This window comes from Denticeps clupeoides, chromosome 12, assembly GCF_900700375.1.
Source record: "Denticeps clupeoides chromosome 12, fDenClu1.1, whole genome shotgun sequence".
NCBI classification, from domain to species: Eukaryota; Metazoa; Chordata; class Actinopteri; order Clupeiformes; family Denticipitidae; genus Denticeps; species Denticeps clupeoides.
The window spans coordinates 4644658-4669738 of record NC_041718.1 but is presented as its reverse complement, the minus strand read 5'-3'; the positions used below and the strand labels follow the sequence as shown (position 1 = coordinate 4669738).

Genomic DNA, 25081 nt, shown 5'->3' with positions numbered 1-25081 from the left:
TCCCTGCTCCACTCCAATCTTCATTATGGCCTTTGTACAATAAATAAAAGTTAAAGCAGCACACTTGGTAATAGGATTTGCGGAACGCGTGAAGGTTGCGTTAAGCACAGTGCTGTGCGGCAGGGGGAGAGACTTTCGAGAAATCGCAGCTTTTTCGAAGGCCATTTCTTACTCCATTCTCCCAGTCAAACAGAATCCAGAATGGTTGCTCCTCCATCACTCCAGGCATTTTCAGTGTCCTGACGCTGTAAGCAGACTTCATTTTGGAAGCATTCCGCACACATTCCACAGACAGATCATCATTTTTTGTCAGTTTCTTCTTATTATTTTTAATAATACTTTGTTAGTAGCACACCGCAGTATCACCGCATGAGCATTAAGGCTGTACTTGTCACTTGCCCATTAAAATTAAAGCAGCATATCGCTTGAGAGTCCATGGGTCACATAAATGTATGAATAATTTATAGTGATCTTGTCATCATATTGAGAGGAAAACAACCTGTTGCAATTGTTTTTGTCCCATTATTTAGTGAATTCTGGGGAAAAGATTGTGAATAGTGTATTGTAATATTGCTGAAAGCATCCCAATATAATTTCTTGGCATGTCACTCCTCCATTTATGGGAAATAAATATTGGTGTTGTTTTCAGGGTTAACAGACTGTCACTTTCCCTTTCTGTGGAACAGAAACCATTTTTTTGGAACCTTCGGAGTGCTCATTTGTTACACAGCAGATATGATCATAGGTGCGTTATCTTGTCCCTGCAGTCTATCATATTATAGTTCTGCTGTCGGGTGACACTTTTACCTGCAAATTAAAGTGCAAAGGAGAGATCCGGATGCCTTTGATGGAAAAATGCCCCGTGGCGCTGTTCTAAATGTGCTGTTTGTCCTTTGACCTTTGGAGAAAATTGAATGCCATTGTCACCGTGTGAAAATGCAGTCCTATATTTTTGGCCCCTTAATTTATGTGATGTCATTGTGTCACTTTGTCTTCAGTGCTCTGTCTTATTCTGTTTTATTGCTCTCCTTTTGCAAACTTAGGCCAGTAGTTCCTTATTTCCTGTAATGTGACAGACCTTTTGCTGTGCTTGTTGCTCCTGGTATCTAGCTGCTACAGCTATCTGGATTGAGATTGCCATAAACACACTATTGCAGTTTTTTTGCTAGTCCTATGCAGAGACAAGCTCTATATAAAGATGGTTACCAAACAGCTGGTCTGGCAAATGGACCAGAATTATTAAAAGTTGAGGCTGAGGACGCAGTAAAAGAAACAGGTGGTCTTCAGACCAGTTCAACCAATTTCTCCTCTTTAGAAACAAGAGAAAAAGTGAAGTGATACACTGCAGCGCAGCACACGGTGACACAATGAAATGTGTCCTCTGTATTTAACCATCACCCTTTGGTGAGCAGGTGTGTGGGGACGTTGCTTTGCTCAGTGGCACCTTGGCGGCTCGGGATTCGAACCAGCAACCTTCTGATACGGGTCGTTTCCTTACCCGCTAGGCCAACCAAAAAAACAACATTGATTTAATCTTGAGCATCTTTTGTAAAAATTGACAGAGGACATCAGGGGTCATAACACTACATTCTCATCTGTCACGCTGGCTGGGCAAGGAAGAAGTACGCAGACGCACAACATCACGAGACAGGAGTTTATTACATGGTGAACAGGACGGGGAAACTTCACGTAACAATGACGCGATGGCGAACAGACGCGAACAGGGCAGCTTTATACAGGCAGACGCAGGCGCGAACAATCAGGAAACATTATAGCACAGGACCAACATGAAACTCCGGTCCGAACTCCAGACCTGGATTAGCCCCATCCGGACCTGGTCCTGACATCATCACACTATTACAGAAAAGAACATTTCAGAAATTCATTTGAAGGGGACAAATTCAGTGCCACCTAGCATTAGCAGCATGGGACTTAGGTGCACAGATCTCTGTCACCATATGGGACAGTGGACCCAGGCACAAGATATCACTTATTTAAACTATCTTATAATTTTAAGAAATATGATCAGCTGCCTGTCACTCGCTGGCTGAACTGTTCTCCCACATTTGTCTTTCTTTTAAATATGTATGATTTCGAGTGATTTGTTGTGAGATTAATGAGATAGAAATCTTTTATCGATCAACAGCCCTAAAAAATATTTGGAACTGACATGGATGACAGGTGGCACATCAATTTTGCTTCCCTTGTTCAGTTCAATATTTCCTTAATCATTTATCTCGCCAATGGACCGATGAAACCCTACTGTCCACTACTGTGCCCCTTCAACCCCTCTGAATCAGAGCATCAGATGGTGGGTAACACACTCGCCTATGAACCAGAAGACCCAGGTTCAAATCCCACTTACTACCATTGTGTCCCTGAGCAAGACACTTAACCCTAAGTTGCTCCAGGGGGGGACTGTCCCTGTAACTACTGATTGTAAGTTGCTCTGGATAAGGGCGCCTGGTAAATGCTGTAAAGTAAGTATCAGATAAATATCATCTTATGTACAGGTTGCTTTGTATGAAGTTGACTTAATGATGGTGATGGGAATGTTGTCTTGAGGTGCTGAGTTGTGTGAAGATCTGGTGCCTCAGACGTGGAAGCCAGGACTTACAGTGCACAACGTATATCTTCCTAAGACTGCCCGCTGACATCTGAACCAATAACATAAATAGGAAGTCTCAGGAAAAAGATTAATTCTGAGCCGCTGATTGAAATTGAGATAAGATTTTATGACAAATCCTGGCTTAAGATGTCAACTCTAGTTATTCGGGGATAGAGGGGAAAAAAAAGAAAGAATATTATATGTACGCTGTGTTCTTGTTAAGCTTGCTGCGTTCCTGCTGTGCATCAATGATCCGACTGCCTCTGGGATTTGGTATTTTAATGAAAGGAAGTAATGAGGTAGACAGGGCAATCTGTTGCCTCCAAGTTAGGCCGGACCTGACTGCAGGTTTATTCACTTTCGGCTAACAAGCCACCCCGCGTTTGTACCCAAAAACTTTTTTTTTTTTTTGGTTTTCTTTTGATTTGGGTGCTGGGGTGGGGGAGCGGGCGGTTGTCATATTTCAAGGCTGGAGACCCTCACGCTGCGCAAGAAGAAGCAAAGCCTGGCCTTTCCAGAGGCCACCGCTGACATTTTCCTCCGCCCCACCCCGGCTCTCCTCTCCCTTTCTTTGGCAAGCTGCATAAATCTTACAGCCTCCCCCACCACGTCCCATTTACATCTCTCTTCCTCAGCCCTGCAATTCGCAACCAGCCCCGCACTGGCAGAGAGAGAGAGAGAGAAAAAGAGAGAGATTTTAATGTGCTCAGATCAAAGAAATAAAAAGGCATAAAGTCACCAGTTCTGACACTCCCGTGGGTTGAGCTTTGAGCCTTGTGGAAGATGAGTGTTTTCTACAGAAGCGCCTCTTCTTTTTATTGAAATTTTTTATTTTTTTTGGTGACAGACATTAGAGACTTATGCCAGTCTCAGGCACTCTGACTTCTGCTCACCAGAGAGGCTGGTTGAAAAGATCGTCAGCTTCTCCTTTAATACATGGTTCGCTCTGTTTACACTAGGCCTCGCTAACTATCTCATCTCTAGGGTGCACTTTGAAGGCACCAGAGCAACAGCACAAAACCCTCCAAATGAGCGAGTTGCACTCTCACATATCAGTTTAATAAAAGTTGAAGACCGTCTGTACAATAATGAATGTAATTTTAAAAAAATTGTCCTTAGGCTTAGTCTTAGTCTCTCTTTGGCAGTTAGTGTTGGAGAGATGTAGACACATGCAGATGGCCCTATTGCAAATGTGTTTGTAGAAGGTTCCAGTTCAGACAACAACAAATGAACCAGGGGAGTTTTTTTATGGAAAATGATTTGCTAAGATTGCTTTATTTATTGCATGTCTTTAAAAAAAAAGCACAGCTTTAAATTGGATTGTATTTGAAATGAGTGCCAGACTGCCCCATCATGGCAACCCACAACGGACTAATTTGTCCTGTTCATTAAATCTGGGACTAAATTGGAACATGTTGTTGCAAAACAAACCAAAATGCCAAACTTTTGATTACTTTGTTTTCATACCATAGACCCATCTGATGCATTGTTAAAGTGGAAGGAGACCTAATACTTGACGGCCACGCCCCTTATTTTGTGTCTTTTTATATCTAATACACTTATATCTATAGCTGCATTTTTCTTATAAATCAAATATAATATATATTTTTTCGTTTTTTGTTTTTTTTTAAGTAAGTATTTCGTTTTTTAACGCTCAGTTTATGCCTACAGCATTTAGCAGTTCTTTTGCACTGTGCTGCACATTTGGTTGAACTGTGGTGTTAGTACATTGAGAGTACGATAAGTACTGCTGGTATTTCCCTACACTGACACTTTTCCTCCACTTTTGCTGTATATTTGATTCTGAGCCGCCCTGATTACAGACACAGGTCTGCCTGAGATATTTGCTCTTCTGGAGTCCAGTTTTTTTTTATGAGGTTCAGGTAAAGAAAAAAAGAGTATAATCTAATTCACCCCGTGATTAAAAGCAGAACGCTAGAACAGTTCCGGTGCCTCTTTGAAGTATCCACATTCCACACTGTGAAAAACTGGGCTGTTGAATGCCAGAGGCTGTTTGACTTGAACATATTCCCCGGCTGCAGTTTACTCAAATTTGTGTGCTGCAGAGCCGTTATTGAATCTAATGTACGAAGGCTGACTTGACATCAGCCCTGCGAACTCAGAGCTCGCACAACCTAGCCAATTAGGATGCAATACTAATGCAATGTTTTTGTTTTCTTCCCATTTCTCCCAGTTATATGATATGTTATTTTCCCGGGAATGGCCAGAATATGTAACAATATTTATCCCAAAAACTGCAACGTTTACTGAATGATACAAGTAACAATTCCATTAAAGCTTTCATTCGTTGCTCATAGGATAGAAAATTATCCCATCATTGGACAATATCTAAAATATGTCAAATATTGTATCGTCGTTTTGAAATATCAAAACCATCTGTCATATTTTTTGTGTCGATGAATTCTAGAATATCATGATGAAAAGCTCTGAAGATATTTTATCACCACATCTACATGCGATGCTGCAGAAAAGGTATCTGTGCTGTATTACTGAATTCATCCAAGTTGGTGATCGGTAGGCATTTGCTTCTGTATTTATTTTATTTTGCAAAATTTCATTATATTCAATATGCGTTACGTCAGTCCGCTTCTCCTCCAGCGTCGAAAAAGGATGCAATGTCTCTCCTGGTTTCCTTAACAAGGTGTTGACTTTGCAGCAAATTGTTGTATTTGCTACAGGTTGTATTGTTGTAGCATTAATGGGAAGTTTAACCCCGGGAACCCTAACAAATGAGCCAGTTGTCTACTTAGACTTGCCAGAGACAACTGAGAGAAGCACATCTGGAATTCAAACCCCCGTATGTAGTGGAGAGGTTTGCACCCAAGCCAGGCTTCAATAACCTCCCTCCTTTCGTGTTGGGCAATCCCAACAACTTTTTAAAAGTATGGCTACATTTGACTTGCTAATAGAAATGGCTGTGTCCTGACAGTACTAGGTCGTCTATTGTAAATTGCCAGGCGGATGGTACACTTTAACTGGTACAGGCAGTGAATGTTTTTGTAGTTGTCTGACCTTGATGGAACAATAGTGTATTGAAACTTACGGTGCAGTGGCGTTTAGCAAAGTCAGGATTTCGAATCCTGGCTCCGGCTTCAGGTCTGAAGTTTACACGCTCTGCCCTTGTTGGCTCAAGTGTCCTCTGGGATCTCCAGTTTCCTCCCACAATCCAAAGGCCATTTGGGGAAACCAAATTGTCAAAATGATGGTGGGTAAGTTTGTGTGTGTGGACTTGACCGGAGTGAGTCCCCGCCCTGCACCTTATGTCGTACGATGGGGTCTAAGTGTTTAAGATGAGAGAATGAAACTTGGCGACAATCTTAACAATTGTAATCTTAAGTGAGGAAGTGAAGACCTTGTAAGTCACTCTGAATAAGGGCGTCTGATAAATGCTGTAAAATGTAAAAAAAAGACCTCTCTCTTTTTTTTTAAACAACCGTGTCAGAAGACACTTCCCATGATTATGGAAAAGGTGTCACTGTGTTTCAGAAGGGTGAAATTATTGGCATGCATCAAGCACAGAAAGCAACCAATTAAGTTGCATGCGAGGGCACTTGCAAGGGCACTCAACTGAGACTTAGTACTAAGAAATCAAGTGAAGAACAAAAATTGGAGCAATTGGGAAAGGTCATATGGTCAAGTGGACACCCATATATATTTAACATAGAGAGTGTATGCAGCGTATGCTCTTATTAGTGACGTGTACTGAAATTGGTCCTGCATTGTCCTCAGGGAAATAAAGTCTTCAGATACCACATTTTTTCCCCCTCCTCCGTCTTCTATTCTGTCTTTTTTTAAACTGCCTGCTATGTCAAAGGCCTGGAGCACACAGAGAATTACTATCCCTCTGACACAATGCACGCTTTTGAGATGGTATACTGATGCCATGGTGATACTCCAGGGATTTCCAGCGAGGAATAAAGGCGCATCTCGCTTTGACACAGTCGTTTTCGCTACCTCGCTTACTACATTTATGGACACATAACTGCTGGGGACCTCATCTTCAAGTAATGGTTGGTCTGCCTGCACTTGGAAGTAGTTGCAATAATGACATCTTACTCTTATTAAAATAAATAATAAGAATGCAGCTTTACATTAACTGTGAGCATTACTGCTTTTTTTTACCAAAGTAAAGGGCAGTTCTGTTCACACAGTCATGCAGAAAACACCTTCGAGGAACCACCAATTAAAAAATTCATGAGTTTTGTGGCTTAAGATGTTCCTTGGCGCTGAGCGTCAGACTCTATAGACGGTCAGGCGGCCTGTCTGCTCAAATTTTCATGACTTTTTAGCAGCCGTCCTTAAGTGAGTCTCATCTGCACATTTTACAGAAATGCGGACACATCACCCGCCGCTTAGGGATGACAACCCTGACAGTCTTTACGCATTTCGATCAAACCTCACATCAACCCTTGATAGAACCGTGGATCATTTTCTGCCGAGTGTCTTTTACTTTCCCAAAATACCCCTGAAAGGGATGACAGCCTCTGTTTTACAGTAATCCTTATTTCCATGTCTCCCCCCACAGAACCGAGTGAAGACCAAGTCTGGAGGATTCCTTACAGTTGTGATTGGATGTGAGCCTACTTTGACCCCACAAAACTGAAGATGATGTTGCTATGGAAACTGCTGGTGCTCCAGTCATTCATGGGGTGCCTTGCAGGTAAAGCATCTTATTCTGAACTTTGATGCACTTATGCCAGGCTCTCTTTGTTCAGTTTGTGTCCTTATTCATATGCATTTAGGGCAGGTTGCATTTTGAAAAGTGGAGCTTAATGGGAAAGGACCTCAAATACACAAGCTGTGGGCCAATTTAGTTATTTTACCCCATTACAATATAAATAACCAGGTGGCACAATTTATTAATAAGAAAAAGATTGGCTTAAGTAAATAATTGGATTTTACAAGTGCCACTGTGAAATGCTCGACTGCTGTTAGGTTAATCGGTTTGAATATGAATGAGATTGAACTGTGAGATATGAAACTAAGAGGGGAAAATTTAATTGAATTGCAAAGTCAGAAACTCTATAACATTGCAGTGACTAACAAAAGTGTCGGTGGATCTCATTTCAAAGCATAAAGTCTCTAAATTTGATGAGATCAGTTTCGCCAAATGCATATTTCAGATTCGTTTATAGGTTGAATTATTTGACTTGGCTAGACCTAGACCTCAAACCAACAGAGTGTCTTGAATCACATGTAATAATGTAAAAGATCAGTTAAAAATGCACAAATACCACAACCATATTTTAAAACATATTTACATAAATAAAAATAAATATATTAAAGAAGAAAGAAGCGTGACTTATTGACTGGAGGAGAATGAGGAAGGACTGCCTGTGCCTGGCTTTTACTGTGGAAATCTGCACACAACATACAACATTGAACATTGCAGAATTAATGGGTTAACTGTACACAGATCTATAGATGCGATTGTTACGTAATTTTTACCACAAAAAGTTCCGGACATTGTACAGAATGTAGTGCACCCCAAGTGTCGGTAGGAGGGAATGTCTTCATTTAGGTTTTCTTTAGGTTGTGTGTTAAAACGTTGTTGTTAGTTCGTGCTGTTTTATGAACAAAAGGAAGAATAAATAGTCTCCGGTTCTCCAGCGATTCGCTTGGTGGCCATCGCTACTCCCACAGCCATTACTAGCATTGAAAGAGCAAATAGGGACTCGAGGGAAGAGCACAAAGGAGCTCTTTCTCTTGTGTTTGAGTGCTTCTGAAAAGAAACACCGAGAGCTTAGTCTCTAATTAATATACAGCTAAGGAGCAAGGCCGATAGGAGTCTTTGACAAAAATCTTATCAATGATTTGGTGAATTATTTGTTCATTTAATGCTACAGCTAAGCACATTCTTCATTAATAAATTCCTTATACCCAAGGGCTCTTACACATTGATCAGAATTTGATGAAGCAGTTTAATTTGTCTTGCTTAAAATTGTCAGGGTCACATCAGTACATTAAGTTAAATGGTTTTAATCAGGGAACAACTACATCATTATCTTCTTTTTTTGGTATTAAAGAAGCAATGCATGATAATTCTGAACTTCCTCAAGTAATGCTTTTGATGCAGCGTATTATTATAATAATTCTTTGACTTAAATAAGGTAAAAGAGATAAAAATGTACTGCAACATAAAGGCCCTTTAGTGGTCTTCAGTCTGATGTTCTGCCTGAAATGAAATAAGGGGCGAATTCTGAGGGTATTTCATTTAACTTTCACTTTGTAGTTCACCAAAAATGAATGGAAGAGTTTTAGACGCAACAATGCTCTCTGTGTAATAAAATTTTCTTTAGTTTTATATTCCACTGTATGGATGTTTTCTGTATGTCTTCATACGTGTCTTTAGGTGGCTGCTTTTTATTCAATGTATTAGGAACTCTTGTTTATGGCAGGATTTTGATTAACTGCACCAGCTCTTCTTTATATATTACTTTCATTGTGATTGTTCTATGCTTACCTGTGGCATTACTCTATGAATGTCTGTTTCCCCAAATCATGCAGTCCTGGTTAAGTTTTCAAAGATTATTAAATATTAACATTTGTTAAAATGTTTCATGCCTTTGGTAATATTACTCCATATTGCAAGACAATAAGTTCAATCACAATATAATGTTTTCCCCAATATCTTGCAGCCACATGGTTCTAATATGATATCCCAGTAGGACCTGAGGAGTAATATTATCTAACATAATCTGGATGTGGAAATGGTACAGGCCTGTGCAAATGTGATGGATTGCATTGCCTCGCCTTGCTAAATTAGCCTGTCTCCGAGACCACATCATATTAATAAACCTCCTCGTGGCATAAATTTACTCTGTACACTTCACTTGGCTGTAAAGGCCTTAAACGGCTACCCGCCATTTAAACGCACTGTGTAATCAAGGGCTCGTTCCATGGTAGACTTAACAATAACTACGGATCCAAAAGGGAACGGTGTCGAGACCTGCTGGACAGCGGAGCGAGTGAAGGTTACCCCTGGAAAAAAAAAAAAAGAGGGGGGAGGGATTCACAGGGAGAGAAGGGGGCTGTAATGATCCCTGTCCCCTGCTAAGGCGTGTTGGTTTGTTCTCTCCGAGAGCCCTGACAGGCTCGCCTCCTGTTCCCTCAGCACGTCACTCTAACCCTCCCTGTTAGTGGCTGATTACCTCAGAGCTGCACTTCCCCCGGACACATGCTGAATTCTAATTCTCCTCACGCTACTCCTGTTCCTGCAAGCTGCCTCTCTCTGGTTCCTTTTCTTTTTCTCCTTGTTTTTCTCTGACATAAAGCTGCATTAATGCAAGCCCCTTGCTTATGCAGTCAAACCACATTTTTTTTGTGTGTGTGCCTTCCTCCTGTTCGGTGCAGTTTGGTTTTTGCACCGGAGATGCTGCCTTCGGAGATAAAAAAAAAAAAAATGGTGGCTTTTCCTTGATGGCCTTTGCATTTCAAAAAGAAACTAACAAACCCCATCTGAGGCTGTAAAGCAGACATTTTGCACCTCAGGAGGGAATGGAGGTTTTCCCTGGTTAAATGGCGAGTGACGTTGCATCTGGACTCATGCGCCCTGAGTTGGGTGACCTTGGTGGGGCAAGTAATTCTGTTTCCTCCGTCCCTCACGTCCCTCCAGAGGTCTACCTGTAGAGAGCCGAGCCTACGGCGTGACGGAACAAAACCCCCGGAATCCCTGCCCTCACAAAGGGCACGCTTGACATTTCGCATCAAGGCTTATTAAAGAGTGAAATTAATTAGTGCCACTTGCTGCGCTTCATTCATTTTTGTTCAAAAACTTTCAGCAAAAGATGTCAACAGTGACTTTCTAAAAAACTCAAAACACAATATCACAAATCTGAACTACGTTTACGTAGGCTACGATGCTATCAAGATAAATTAGAACACAGTGAATCATTGACCTTTGACACCATTGCGATGGGACTGAACACATAATCACTCTACCATCTTACCTCACACACAGGATAGAGAACTTCTTTATCGACAATGACATTAAGAGGGTCTAGAGCGGTTAGACATTTTGATTGTATCATATTGGAACTTTTTTGAAGTATCAGCACAATTTTTATGTATCCTATAAACTCAAATCTTTAAATCAAATCAAATGTCGTTCTAACATTTTAGATCATTTAAAGTCACAATGTCAAGTGACAAGTGGCAGCCTGAAAGACATTGTTCAGGATTTGCTAGAGCGCTATTACCCAAAGCCACTTTATTGTGCTGTTCTATAATCATACAGCAATCTATCATTGCTTTTCACAATCAGAAAATATTGTCATGTACTCTCATTATGACTGGCATTAAAAAAAGAGGTAGTGTAGGCATGTTTTAACATGAATATTATTTATTATTCTGTCATCCGCTGTCAGTACTGCAGTTTAACATCTTTACAATGCAACTTTATATGACACAATATTTCATGCTCAAAGTGTCTGGCTTCACATGTTACCTCTGATAAAACCACCTATATGATTGGAAATTCATTTAGCAGAAGAAAACATAATTTTCTGTGTAATTTTCTGCTGTATTTATTTTAAAGCTTTTATGTGTATTGATGTGTTTTATTGTATGTGGTTCTTTCCAAGAAAAACATTGTGGTATGGATTTCTAACATTAACTAAGATTCAGATTATCCTTGCCTTGATGGCACTTTTTTATTTACTCAGAAACAGTTCCTAGGCAGTTCTTGTGTTTACTCCACAGGTTTTCTTATTGTTCTTTCCACCCAGATAACAATAAAGCTTTGATTAAGCGCTAGCAATGCCATTTCAATCCTTTCAAAAAAACCATTCAAAGATGAGATGCTCTGAGGCATAGGACTTCTGTGCTTCAGTTCATTTGGGCTTTCTATTCCTCTTCCATTTTCTCTCTGGCTCACGCTCAAAGCTGTCAGGTGACAGAATAAGCAACGGGACTTTCTTCTAGTCATTTTGCAGATCCAACTTCTTTGTTGGTTGCAAAGCAAGGCCCAGTGGGTAACCTCTAAACGTCGCATTTCAAGCTCTCGTCTGCGCAGTTTCATTTTAACCCTGTTATATTGACTGTTGACTTTATGTTATACTTCAGTGCCATTTCAGCATTTATGCTGTCTATCTATTAGAGGTGTGGACCTTCACTGGTCTCACAATTCTATTTGATCACGGTTATCAATTCATCGATTATCGATGCATCATATTGTATTCCATCAATTTCTGTACTTTACTCTGCAACAAACGTTTTTCTGCTCATTGGAGGAAATCAAATCGTCCACATGGGCATTCAGCACTGATGAGCGTTAAATAGCATCAAGCAAACGCCAGTGAAATGCCAGTGGAACACAGCTACAAAGCACAGCAAAAATGCATATGGCTTTCAGAAAGCAATCATTTCGAACGTCCGCGTGGACAAGGCCGAACTCCAACCTGGAGCGGCATCATTATGATATAATCGAGTATGTTCGGCACTGCATCGGTGCAGAATTGTGTGATTCATTTCAACACTATTTATGGTGTTTTGCTGTAAGATTCTGGTTGGCATGATCATAGGTTTGTAATACGAATCTTTACTGTAACACCGTGGCTCATCAGTTTTATCTGCTCAGTGACAGTGCTCGTGGAAGTTGTTGAAACCTTTTAGTCCGATATGCACAACTTAGTTGGCAGGGGTCTTATGAAATAACCACCCTTATTACGCATTTAATAAGGGAAAAAATGGCATGAAGACCAGGGGCTATATTTTGGTGCGTTGCTAATTTACTTATCATTATTTCTAGAGTTTTAATGGTAGAAGTGGTGTTTTTTTAAATGCGGTATAACTGGATTGTCATATTGTCTGCCATTTAAAGGTGACATGATATGCCATTCTAACTGGTTTATTACATGCTCAACCACGTCCTACAGAGATGAAAACCAAATTTATGCTATTGATTTCTAGTTGTCATTTTCTTTTAACTATATGTATATAGATGACTCAATGTATTAAACTGCATTTCAATGCAATATTTGTGTGTTTTCTATTTGATTCCTATAGTTCTATAATTTTATTGATCACCTGAACATTTACAATTAGTCATGGTCCATCTAGTGGCACTTCCTTGTATACAAATAACCTGTGTACAAATTAGCTTTTGCACTGTAGGCATTTTACATTTTTCTAATTAATCAACATATCATTGTTGCCTAGAACGAGAACAAAAATAAATAAATAAATAAATAAATACATAAAAAAAGCCTAATAAATTGTCTGCACATTACTGGCAGAAGTAATTTGAGGTGCCCGGCTCGTTGTAAAGTAGCTCCAAAATTGGCCCGTGGGGTGAAAATAGCATGACACTTCCTCTTACCTGGAGTGATTGATTCGCTTATTAGAGGGACAGTGCTACTGGGCGTGGCCAGCGGATACAAGGTACATCAGGGCCTCGTCCCTCCATGGAGAGTGACAGCCCAGGAGCGGCATGCAAACATGGGAACGGCATGCAAACAACTTCTGACACCATGTAAATGTCCTGTTGCTTGTTAACATTCAGAGGTCGTCCAGTGTTGTAAACTAATGAGATTTTACTCGCGCACTGGTTTCAAGGGAAAGTTGACGAGAAACCCACCTCTGCCTGGGTCCCTGCTGTTTTGTTTATGAAATCCTGCTCCGCTCCCCACCCCGTTGCCAACGGCATCACCACCACCACCACTACATTTGCATGCCCCTCTGCCGTTTTGATATAAATAACCCTACGAGCATCTCCCAGTAATTTGGTCCAAATAAGTGAAATTAAAGATATACTTGCCGTAGGAAGAGTGAGCTCTTGGTATGGCTGTGAGTTTCTCGACTCTCTTTTCTATCATTCAAATTTTAGAAATGGGTTACATCTGTAATAATGCATTTCATATATCAGTGTCCCATCAGCTCTGGCTGAATATATGCCGGCCTCAGCTGGCTACCTCAGTGCGGGAGAGCCCTGTTCGTTCTAATGGTTCCTTTGAAGCATGAAAGATGTCTGCAGCTTTGCTTCATTCCTTGACCTTGAACCAATTTATATAGCACTTTACAATGCCCATTTCTCCAGATTCATACTTAGATGTCTCGCAGAGCATGGAGGATTACATTTCCTTCAGGGTTCACAGGGGCATCTCTGGGCGTCTTTCACACTAGTTGGACTCGCTTGTATCCCTTATTACCTTGACGGAGGAAAAAGCTCTGATTGTCCTTATAAAGGACGAATGGCAGACACTCAAATCTAAATTCAGCGTTTGTCCCATTGCATGGCTCAGTGTACTTCACACAACAGGGATTTTTGGTCTTAGTCTACATCCTCAGTTATGGTGTGAAAATACCCGGGCTGTCACCTGCTGTTGGCCAGTAGATTTTTTTTTTTTTAGCCCCGTCATCCTGAAGTCGTTCATACAGCAGGCACCGACGGAAATCTTGAGAGGTAAAAAGGAAAGCAGGCAGGCCGGAGAAGTAGACTTTCTGTGAGGTTTCCTCTCACATTAGATTTTATCTGTCTGTGCACAGTGGTTTTACACAATGTTTTTTTTTTTTGTGACTGTGATGAAAGACTTTTCTATCTCAAAGCCTGTTGTGAGAGTTGTTATTAAAAGCGTGACCTTTTAGGCCTTCGAAAAAAGGAAGCCTCTTACAGAGACTGATGTTATCTGCCATATGTATGTAGTTCATAGTGTGACTCTCTGACACCCAGTGATCTCTCTGGGTGCCCACAGCTGGTGCCGAGGCAACTATTTAAGGAGTCCTGAGTAATCTCAGCTGAAGCCAATTAGGCATGATAACTCAGGACTCCTTAAAAGCAGGTGGACAGCACCCAGTGGGTGCTGCGACATTGACGTGGAAGGTTGAGGTTCTTTTTAGTTTTCTGTTCCCTTTTTCTGTGACTGTTCTGTTCATGATTATTAAATCCCCTTTTCCCACGATGTCTGGCACTGACAGACTCATTAAATGGCTTTTGTGTTCACTTAGTTATTTCTTATGAACATTATAACACATCCAGGCTATGGGTTTGGTATTATTGTTATTATGTTTGTAGCAAACGTAAAATAGATCCTGTGAAAGATTTTGCCAAGAAGATTATGTTTTCAGGTTATCGGTGTCCATGATTTCAATGAAACCTGCTGGACAGATGCACCTTGGGTGGAATCACAGATTTTAGGTCCAATTTATCCAGCTTCTCAAACTGCTTACTGGACCCAGCCATTGCAATTGCACGTCATCAAATTGGAAGACATAATGGCTAAATACTTGCATTTCATTTAATTCAAGACCAGTTAACTCACTTATTGCAAAATGTAATATTTAGTCATTCAACAACAACAATTCCATTATTTTATCAAGGTTACAAATATCTATTAATGTATTAAAACCATGCAGGACAATATAGTGAATAGGCTGTCGCGATTGGGGATAATGTAACTGTTTATATATTCGGCAGAGTAGCGTGGCTCCAACATCAGCCTTTCAACAAGATGCTTGTTTGCCTGACGTGTTGTTGCTCAGGTGCAATATCCGCTGATGGTTGCGTGTGCTCTCCTCTGAGGCCTGGCAGTCAAAGTACCATGTCCTCCCCTGATGCCAGCTCAGAAGAGACGCTCTGTCCCCGGCCAGACTCCGCAGCCTTGCGCCTGGCTGACTAGACGTCACGAGTGGCACAGATGCGCCCGCGACGTAACCAGCAGCTCGGCACAGGGCTGCAATGTGTACCACATTTAATTTTCCAAGATATTATTGAGAAGGCACTCTTCAGTCAAAATCCCATTAGTCAGAAATCAGCTCCTCCTTCCCTAATCGTATGTTATTTCTTTACAACAGGGGAGCACACCAAGTAATCAATTTCATCAGCCTCTCCAGCCTATTTGGTATATCGTAAGAGTGCCTGACTGCGTGAAAAACAATATCGCTGTGAAAATCCGCCGACTTCCTAATTCCATTCGTCAGGACGGGGCACGCCACTCCATTAAGGGCTTTCATTAGCGCTGATATCTGGCTGATGACAGTATTAGCGGGAGCCGGGATCTTGGTGATGAAAGCCAACGCGCTCTGGTGCTCAGCCCGGCGTCTCCAGGTGAACTCACCTGCTCCGACTCCCCCCCCCCCCATACATACACACACACACACAGACACACACACACTGACTCCCTCTCTGGAGAAGCAATTACTCTTCTTATGGCAGGATGAAGGAGTGCTACTTCACCACGGGGATCACACAGCCGGGACGCTGATTTTTTATTTATTTACCCAAAAAACTTCACGCCTCCCCCCTCCAGTTTTGTTTTGTTTTTGGCCACGTCGACAAATTCCTCAGATATGCATATCGGTAAATGTTTTATTCATACAAACGGTACAGTCAGGGCCTGCACGTCCTAGCAAAAAAAAACTTCACTCGCCCCTCTGTGTGGGTTTGGATCTTTTTTTTTTTTTTTGTTCCCCATGCCGACGCAATTAAGCGGCCGGGGGAGCGGGGAGCGGGGACGATGAATGCGTTTGTCACTCGCAAACACAAGGAGGCAGGTGGAGGTCTGTGGCACATGCTGTGTTTTTTGGACAGTGCCGGAGACCCCCCTCCCCACTTTTAATGAGCCTGTGATGTTAATGGAGTGGATGCGAAAGACGGATTGATCAGGCCTCGCACCCAATCGAGGGGATGAGCAGAAGGGCTCCGTTCACATTGCCGAGCAGATCTGCCTCCCGAAGGGGCGTGTGCACCTGTTCTCCAATAATTGTCTTGTCTGTGCCATTTAGCATCCCTCTAAAGATGTGAGCTTTAATTAAAAAATAAAATTAAATGTGGTGCTTCCATGTCAGCGTTTCAAACTAAAAAAATGGATTATTAGAGCTTAAGCTGGCTCATCGTTTAAAAAAAAAAAGGTCATCAGGCGCTGTGGTGTAATCAGTCGGGTGGGGTTGCCATGGGACCTCACATGATGCAAGCCTTTCAAAAAAGTGTGTAATCCACCCCCGTGTGTGTGTGATGGGGGGGCTGTGTACTGATATGAAGTGATCTCTAACCAACAGAGGCTTTGTCTTTCTGGTACTAATCGCTTTGTGATCCCCTGAGGAGGACGGTTACTCTCGCCTTCTCTTATTTCAACCCCGGCCACTTCATACATATTCAGCACCCAGTGCACTCTGGGTAGGAGGGCGCCTCAGACGTGGAAACAAGTCCCCGTCGTTCCATTGGGGTGGGGAGAATTAATCAAACCAGCGTGGACATGCCTGATGCGTCCGTCTGAGTGGAAACAAAACAACTCTAATTATTCCGGCTGAAGTGCGCGCCGGGAACGAGCTTCCGAAATGGGCCGTCATTCGGAGTCATTTCCTCTGCCTGCCTCCGTTGCAGGCTCAGAGGAAGGCCGCTGCATTATGATGGGATGCATTCGCGCACACGTGAATGTGGGCATTGAAAGCGCGCAACAAAGCTGCCTGATGGAAGGCTGTAAATTTACATTCATTTGCACATTCATGCAAAAAAAATATATATACGTATATCTAATTGGAATGAGACATGAAAAAGAAACATCAGACATTCTCTATTGAATGTAAAGTAGATGTTAGAACTCAATTTACCATCAAGAAAGAAGGCGCTGCGTGCGTACTGATAATGTTTTTGGAATATGGAACATTCCCTTCAAATATCTGATTTCTGTAAAGAGCTACCATGCACACTATTTTTCACATAGACACTCATCTCATTCTTTTCCTCTCGTTTTATTTGATTGACACCCCATCTCATTTAGACATTCTGCACAGGAGACGCCTTGTGTACTTTTTAATGCGACGGCAGAATCGTGCATTGCCTTGAATTGTAAATTGTAAATTGTAAAGGTCATTTCATCCAAATTGGGATTTAAATCAATGACAGATGACAAAGATAATCCCTTAAAATGAAAACCGGATTATATGTTTCCTGTTCAGAGCAGCTATTATAGCATTTTACTGTAATAGCATACTGCGTTAAGCCTAATCTCAGGCAAAGTTGCCATCTGAAAGGGATGTAAAACTGGAAACAGTTTCCTTGACTAATTATTGTACCAAAATGGTAATATTAATTACACAAGCCATGGTTTATAGACAGCAACAAATATATATATATATATTTATTTTCCTAAAAAAATTACTTTTACTCTGGAAGTGAGATCCGTTTCATCTTCAAATAGTTGCAAATTCAAGATTCTATGAAAACACAATGTGTCAGGCGGCGCCTTTTCATATCACAGTCTGCCAAATCTGGAATCATGGAAAAAAATAAAAAACGTTGAGTGGAGTTTCAAAAGTCTATTTTCTGCAGAAAGGGCATTAAACACACCTGCTGATTTCTGAACAGAAAGTGTGTTGTGATGGTGGTCATCCAAGTTGTGACCTCCCACAAGCATAAATCGAGGTGATATACCTCAGATCCACTCGCACGTAAAATCTGATGCTTTCATCTTTTATTCAATGTCACGTTTCTCCTCACCTGCTCCCCAGAGGGCCAAAGACCCCAACTAGAATAACAGTCATTTTTTTGGCCAACTTTTTATGTAAAAGGTTATTTGTTCCTCCCCTTGAAGTGAGAATGAATGACTGTTCTCTAGGTGCTAAAAAAAAGTGTATAATTTTATCTACCATGCAATTGAGTTGTACGTTGGGCACAAAAGGCTGAAAAGGCTGGAGTGATTTCCCCAGCAAGGAATTTTTTTGTGTGTCATTGCCTGTTTAAACAATGCATTGAATAATGCAAATTGTTGTTTTTGGTGGCACGGCTTTGTTATTTTCTGCACAATCATGACTGATATCTCCCGCTGCTTGGAAGCCTTTGTTTCTGGTGCCGTATTGAGCCAAAAAAAGTGCCCTTCCCTGTCTGCTGAATAGGTAATGCTAACTGCCACCGTCAGTGGTGGTGGCTGAGATATCCATATTCTCACAAAGAGCGTATTATGCTAGAAAATGTATTTGTGGTGTTTTGCTAATTTTAATGCATACTCATAATTTATCAAAACAAATCTGTTATTAAGCCAAGCAACCAATCTGGTATAAATTGGATATGTTTATAAAAATAAAATAATAGGGTCTCTATCAAGTTAATCCTTTAATTTCTGAAATAAATGAATGCAATTCACACTGTTGTTTACTTCCTGTGTGGGTCTGACCTCTGACAGATGTGAAATTCATCTAAGCCAGAGACATGAATTGTTTTTATGCCCAATTCAGAGCATTTATATTATTTTAAAATGGAGGCACGTGGCTCCCAAACATGGGAGCAATGTTCTTGCATGTGTCCACGATGAGGTGTTACTTCCACTCATTTTAAGTCTACATTATAGCAAACTTCATATTTAATATTAATATTTATATAATTTCCCTCCCTGCTCAACACTGGACATGCGCAGTCTCATCGTCTCCCCAGGCAGATCTGACCATTTGAGCTCCCAAAGCAGCCTTTGGGTCGGAAGCTGAGTGGACAAATGGAGACGTGCCTCCGTCTTGTGTCTGTCTCGCACGGCGGACACAAACCGCAGTTGAGGAACATTAACCGCCCAGCTAATTGTCCGCACAATATATCCACTGGCACTCAAAGCAAATAGACCACCGGTTGATGGAGGAAAAAAAAAAGGAGCATTCGCATCCGGGCCAGGTCCTGGCTCAGTATAAATCACAGGCGGTCTTATTACGGCCTGAACGGCTTTGGACAGCGCGTTGCACCCCAAATCGTTCTCCTCTGTGCCATCCACTGTCTGGCAAGCAGAATGAATTGATATGTTTGGTCTGCTTGCGGTTTGAGACACCAAAGGTTGTGTCGCACCAGTCTGGTTGCTGGTTTCCGTGTGCAAGTGCTGTCTTTGTCTGCTTAGTTTCGTCTTTGTCTTTTTGGCAAGCGGGTTCTTTGCCGAACCTGTTTGTTGTCTAAATAAGGTGCGTGTGTTTGGAGGACTGGCGCTAAATGATAATGTTGCTGCCGGAGCTGGTAACACGGAGGTTGTTTGTGTTTGTGCTCGAACCGAGTGTCTGAAGGTACTCCTAATGAAATGTGTGTGGTTGGGAGCAGGTCTGATTTGTGCCTGTGTTGGCTGTGTGTTGTTTTCAGACTGGGTGCTTTTTATTTTTTAACATTTTTTTTTTATTTATGCATTTACAAGTGACCCATTTGGACAGAACCAACAAGATAAAAACGATGAACAAGAACACAAATGTACACAGCTACTTGTACACAATATTTGTTTATTAGGGTTGACATTAAGAAGCTGCTTTTTTACAGCTGTGTAATGCTCTTTAAATGCTCTTTAAAAGGATGTTCAGATAGATGTAAAAAGATGTAAAATTAAACAAAGGATTGTTGGTGTTAAGTGTCATTAAAGGAAGCACTACTAGATGGAGCTGTTTGAGTCTTGAGTTTTCAGGTAGCAAAGCTATTAATCCTTAAGATCAAAGACTAATGCATGTTTTAAACTGTTACAGAGGCAGGTGTGGGAAAGAGACTCAGGCCATCATCGACTTCATGCATTACGTGTTAACGTGTTCATTTTGACTGTACTAATATCTGTTATTTCTCTCATAATTAACATGTTATTCTGCATATTGCATATATTGTATATTGTATGGTACAAACTGGTGTGTGTGTGTGTGTGTGTGTGTGTGTGTGTGAATCAGTACAGATGCTAATGATTTGACTGGTTTCATGAGGCTGTTTTGTGGGTAGAGTTAAATTTAGGCATAGAAAAGATGCGATAGAGGGGTACTTACACATTTATTCTTTATGTAGGAATGATACCAGGACCTCAGAAAGATAAAAAACACACTTGCGTATATATGTGTGTGTGTTAACCCTATCCACAAAACAGACTCATGTACCAGACAAATTGTCATTATACATAACATTATATATATTATTAAGGGTCGTTATATATGATTTTTCTGTCTGATTTCCACAGTGGGCAGAGGCCTGCAGAGTCCTGTCTTCACCAAGCAGCCCGGCAGCATCGTGTTTCCTGCAGACTCCATGGACAGGAACCGGGAGGTGGTGTTCAGCTGCGAGGCGGAGGGCAACCCCTCTCCCATTTACCGGTCAGTGATCAGGGTGCTCATACACTAACCATCTGCACTCAAACTCATCAGTCAAGGCTTGGATGCTCCTCATTAATAAATATTTTGATCTGAAGAGACTTGCCGTCTTCCCTCTAACTTCAGAGGGTTAGTGTTTTGTAGCCCTTTCATCTGTGCTGCTAAAAGGACAAAGCACTGATTATGTAGGTCCTTTGTTGCAGACAAGGCCAAGGTACTTTACTATTCTTCTTCTGAAGCTGTTGTTTTAGGTATATGTATCTACCACCACACTATCCATGTATTTTGTGAGAACATTTTTATCTTTGTTTTTAATTATACAATTAATTAGCCAATGATGGTTCATTGTGAAACACTGCAGCGAAGCACATGTGCACACAACAAAATGTGTCCTCTGCACTTAACCCATCACCCTTAGTGAGCAGTGGGCAGCCATGACAGGCGCTCGGGGAGCAGTGTGTGGTGTGAGCGCTTTACTCAGTGGCATCTTGGCTTATCGGGATTCGAACCGGCAACTTTTATTCAACTTTAAGGAACATCACAACTTTATGTAATTCATGTAATTTGTGTAATTCAGGTTGCACTAAGCCCACTATAAAATGACATTTTATGTGAACTGATCCTGCTGGGACAGCTTTTTCCTTCCGTTGACAAGCTAGTCATTGGTGGTTTTAGAACCTGCGCAACTGGTGGTAGAAGACTTCTTATTTTGCCAAAAGGAAAGAGTTTGAATATTTCACCCAAGAACTGCTTCATATGTTGTGGACCTTGCAGACACAATTTAATGCATTTTTTAAATCCAGCTTGGTATTCTCCTAAAATGAGAATTTACTTTTTTGTAGAAGAGGTGTGGCTGAGTTCAGACCTCATGTTGCTATTTTAAGTCACTAACACAGCTTTTGATAAAAAAACAAGTGTAAAGTCAGTGGCGTATTATTAAATGGTGCACACATGGGTGCAAGAGGCTCATGTTATGAGAGAAGCACTATGAGGCAGCAGTTACAAGGGATTCTCCTTCTCTGGTTTGGACTCTGGATAGTTTTCTGGTTTATACATTTGATTTAAATTGAATTAAAATAATAAACAATATTAAACAAACGTACCTGGCAGGTTTAAATATGAATGTATTCTATCACAACATTTACATTAATAACATACAGTACAGGCCAAAAGTTTGGACACACCTTCTGCTTCAATGTGTTTTCTTTATTTTCATGACCATTTACATTCTCACTGAAGGCATCAAAACTATGAATGAACACATGTGGAGTTATGTACTAAACAAAAAGTGGAGACCTGGTCTCCACAGTCACCGGACCTGAACCCAATCCAGATGGTTTGGGGTGAGCTGGACCGCACAGTGAAGTGCTAAACACCTCTGGGAACTCCTTCAAGACTGTTGGAAAAGCATTTCAGGTGACGACCTCTTGAAGCTCATCGAGAGAATGCCAAGAGTGTGCAAAGCAGTAATCAGAGCAAATTTTTTAAGAAACTTTTGTTAAGTACATAACTATGTGTTCATTCATAGTTTTGATGCCTTCAGTGAGAATCTATCAATGTAAATGTTCATGAAAATAAAGAAAACACATTGAATGAAAAGGTGTGTCAAACCTTTTGGCCTGTACTGTACATACTGTACAGTGATGGTGCTGGGCACGATTTGATTGTGTATTTTCACAAGTTTCAATTTTTTTTAGATAGTCTATGTACAATCAAAGCTGTCAAAATACATGCTGGCAGAAAACGCGAGAGGTGTTTACCCTACTTTACCACATCAATTTACCAAGCTTGCTCTCTGCATCCATAATCTGCCCACGCATATCACCATGGCCAATAATAATCCTCCTGCTGCCTGGATTGATGAAGTGCGGCATGCAACAGTTCCAGTTGTTCGCGAGGCAGGATTTGACATGTGAGAACACGAGAAAGCCTTGACCCAGTATTTGGTGCTCAGTTATTGAAGCTCAATGCTAAATCAACATGCATCTCCCTAACCTCTTTGACTCAGTGTAAGAAATACCCTTTGTCATCTCGCAAGGGCATTATTGCTTGTTGGCTCTCCACTGCTGTTTACAACATAGCACATGGTGACATGGTTAAACTCTGCTTATTTATATTAACATATACATGACATTCCTCTATTCCATCACCCAAAGACCTTTTCTTTACATTGGTTTTACATTCATCATTTCAGATTTTTTGTAGATAAGGTAAAGAACAACTAACCAGATGTTTCTGTCAGTCCTCAACTCACCAAGCCTACAAACATCCATCATTCACACCATCATTCATCAGTCATTCATCTACAAGGCATTTTGTATGTAAAACGCGCACATCTGAGGCGGTGTTTGTTACGCGGAATGTTCGTTCTGTGAGGCATTCATTACGCGGGGTACCCCTGTATTTAAGTTACAATTCAGTGAAACTGTCATTGGTCCTAGACAGTAGGCTACATCTGGCATTTCCTCACAAGAGGCTAGGCTGGCAATCGAAAAACTAATCAACTCCACTCAACAGATCATCAGCTAACTTAACAATACATGTGTTTACCTCCTTTTGGTCTGGACTTTTTCTTTTTTTCATGTCTGTCTCCACAGTTCAGTTAGAACCTGCAACTGTACTACCAAGCATGCAGCAAATAGTGAAGATTTGGTAGAGAAAGCAAGTTGGGCTTTACCAGATGATTAAACATGCAACTATTTTAGTGGAAATAAAAAAAATTATTATTAAATGGAAGGGTGTGATTCAGAGCTCTTGACTAACTTTTTCTTTGGTGATCAAGCATCAAAGTTAGTTGCACCAAATTTTTGATGCATTTAATAACACAGTTTTACAGGTTTATAAATTGCTGTGCATATAGGCAATATTGACTTGTAAATGATTATATATCAATTTGTTTAACATAAAGTTTTTTATTTGAATAAAGTTTTTTTTTTTTTATCCGAAACTCAGCCTTGGTGCAGAATTACAGCCACTTTAACCAGTCTCGCAATTAGATTTCCCAGGATGTGCCGTTTCGGGGTGTGTAGCTTTAAATGTTAACAAGGAGGAGAACGGCCAATAGAAGTGAGCGGGCATTCATGGAAATAACATCATCTGCACTTCCTTTTTTCCAGAAACAAATGTATTAGCCCACTGGTTCTTCTGAGTTTTGTATGACAGAACTACAAATATACATTTGTGCTCATTTTTGCATCCAATCACTTAGCAACTACAATGCTTCGCACATTTTCAAGCCATGCAATTCTCTAGATGGACAAAGCATGATAAAGGGGAGGTAACCTTTACTACATAAGGGGAAACAACAGGGGGCAAATTCCGTCTGAGCTGCCCATCATTGAATGGCGAAGCAGAATAGCCAAAGCACTCTTTATACATATCGCCATTTCTAAGCACTGCAGGACCATAGACAGGCCAGGGGAACTCGTATTATGGGTCGCAAATGGGTTGCATCCTAGAGCCCTGCAATTATATTGAGGGTTTATATTGGCTGGATCTGATTATTGGGGGGGGGGACCCCCTGGAACCCCCAGTCCTCTCTCCTTCATTGTCTCATCACCTTGTTAAATGAGCATCAACACCGGTGGTGTCACAGAGTCAGCTGTCAGCCACTCGAATATTAAAGAGTGAAAACTCACAAGCCACAATTGGGTTTTGCGGTTTATCGTCACATTCAGTCTCTCACTCGGCTCTGCTCCCCCTCATGACAGGATTCAACAAAGCACTGTTAATGCCCTACTTTGCAGGTCCGTTCTCTCGACTAAACACTGATTTGCCTTCCCAGGTAAATGAGCCATTATATCATCAGTCCACAGTAGATTGCTACATATATGTCTGCATTGAAGGAGTTGCTTTTAATCTCATTGTACATGCATATAATGATAATTAAAGGCATTCTATTCAATTCTAAATATTCGCAATTCTAGATTGGCACAAGTTCTGTTTTTCTTCTGTTGAAGTAGAAAAGGTTGCTACAGGCCTCTTCCACTATGCACCAGATTGCCCAGGATCTTTCTCCTCTACGCATGGAACAGGGATCGGTCAAACTGTAGAAAATGATCAAGGTGTTGGCTCATGAGTTGCGAGATGAGTTGCTGGGCTGCATGGAAATGCTGAGGTCCTCCAGGGGTGAGACACTACTGACTTCTAGCTGCTGGCAACCCTGAACCCCTATATCCCGAAGTCTGTAAGTGACAAGCTGTCCACCGCGAACAGAGCCACATCCATTTTGGATGTCCTCCCATGTTGCAAAGCATGGTTCCTCACCTGATTAAGCATTAAAGCCAAACATCCTCTCTGCTGCTTCACAGCCCGGTACTGTAACATGTGATCCGCAAGATTCGCCTCACGTTGCATCGAACAGTGTTTTCCGTCTGCCTTAAATATGAGGGCACAGTGCCGAAATATGAAACCGCGTGAGCATTACCTCTCCCCACT

The 25081-nt window shown here is 41.2% G+C and overlaps 1 protein-coding gene across 3 annotated transcripts in view; it reads left to right on the top strand.

Moving 5' to 3' along the window:
• Positions 1-25081, top strand: part of cntn4 (contactin 4) — a 133292-nt gene that overhangs the window by 28224 nt on the left and 79987 nt on the right. For 2 of the 3 annotated variants that reach the window (XM_028999141.1, XM_028999139.1), the window contains exons 2-3: positions 7155-7289; positions 20515-20647. In XM_028999141.1, the coding sequence (XP_028854974.1) occupies positions 7235-7289; positions 20515-20647 (188 nt within the window). In that variant the 5' untranslated portion in view covers positions 7155-7234. Of the gene's footprint in view, positions 1-6566; positions 6640-7154; positions 7290-20514; positions 20648-25081 lie in introns of those variants that run through there. The other variant, XM_028999140.1, reaches the window with a different exon arrangement.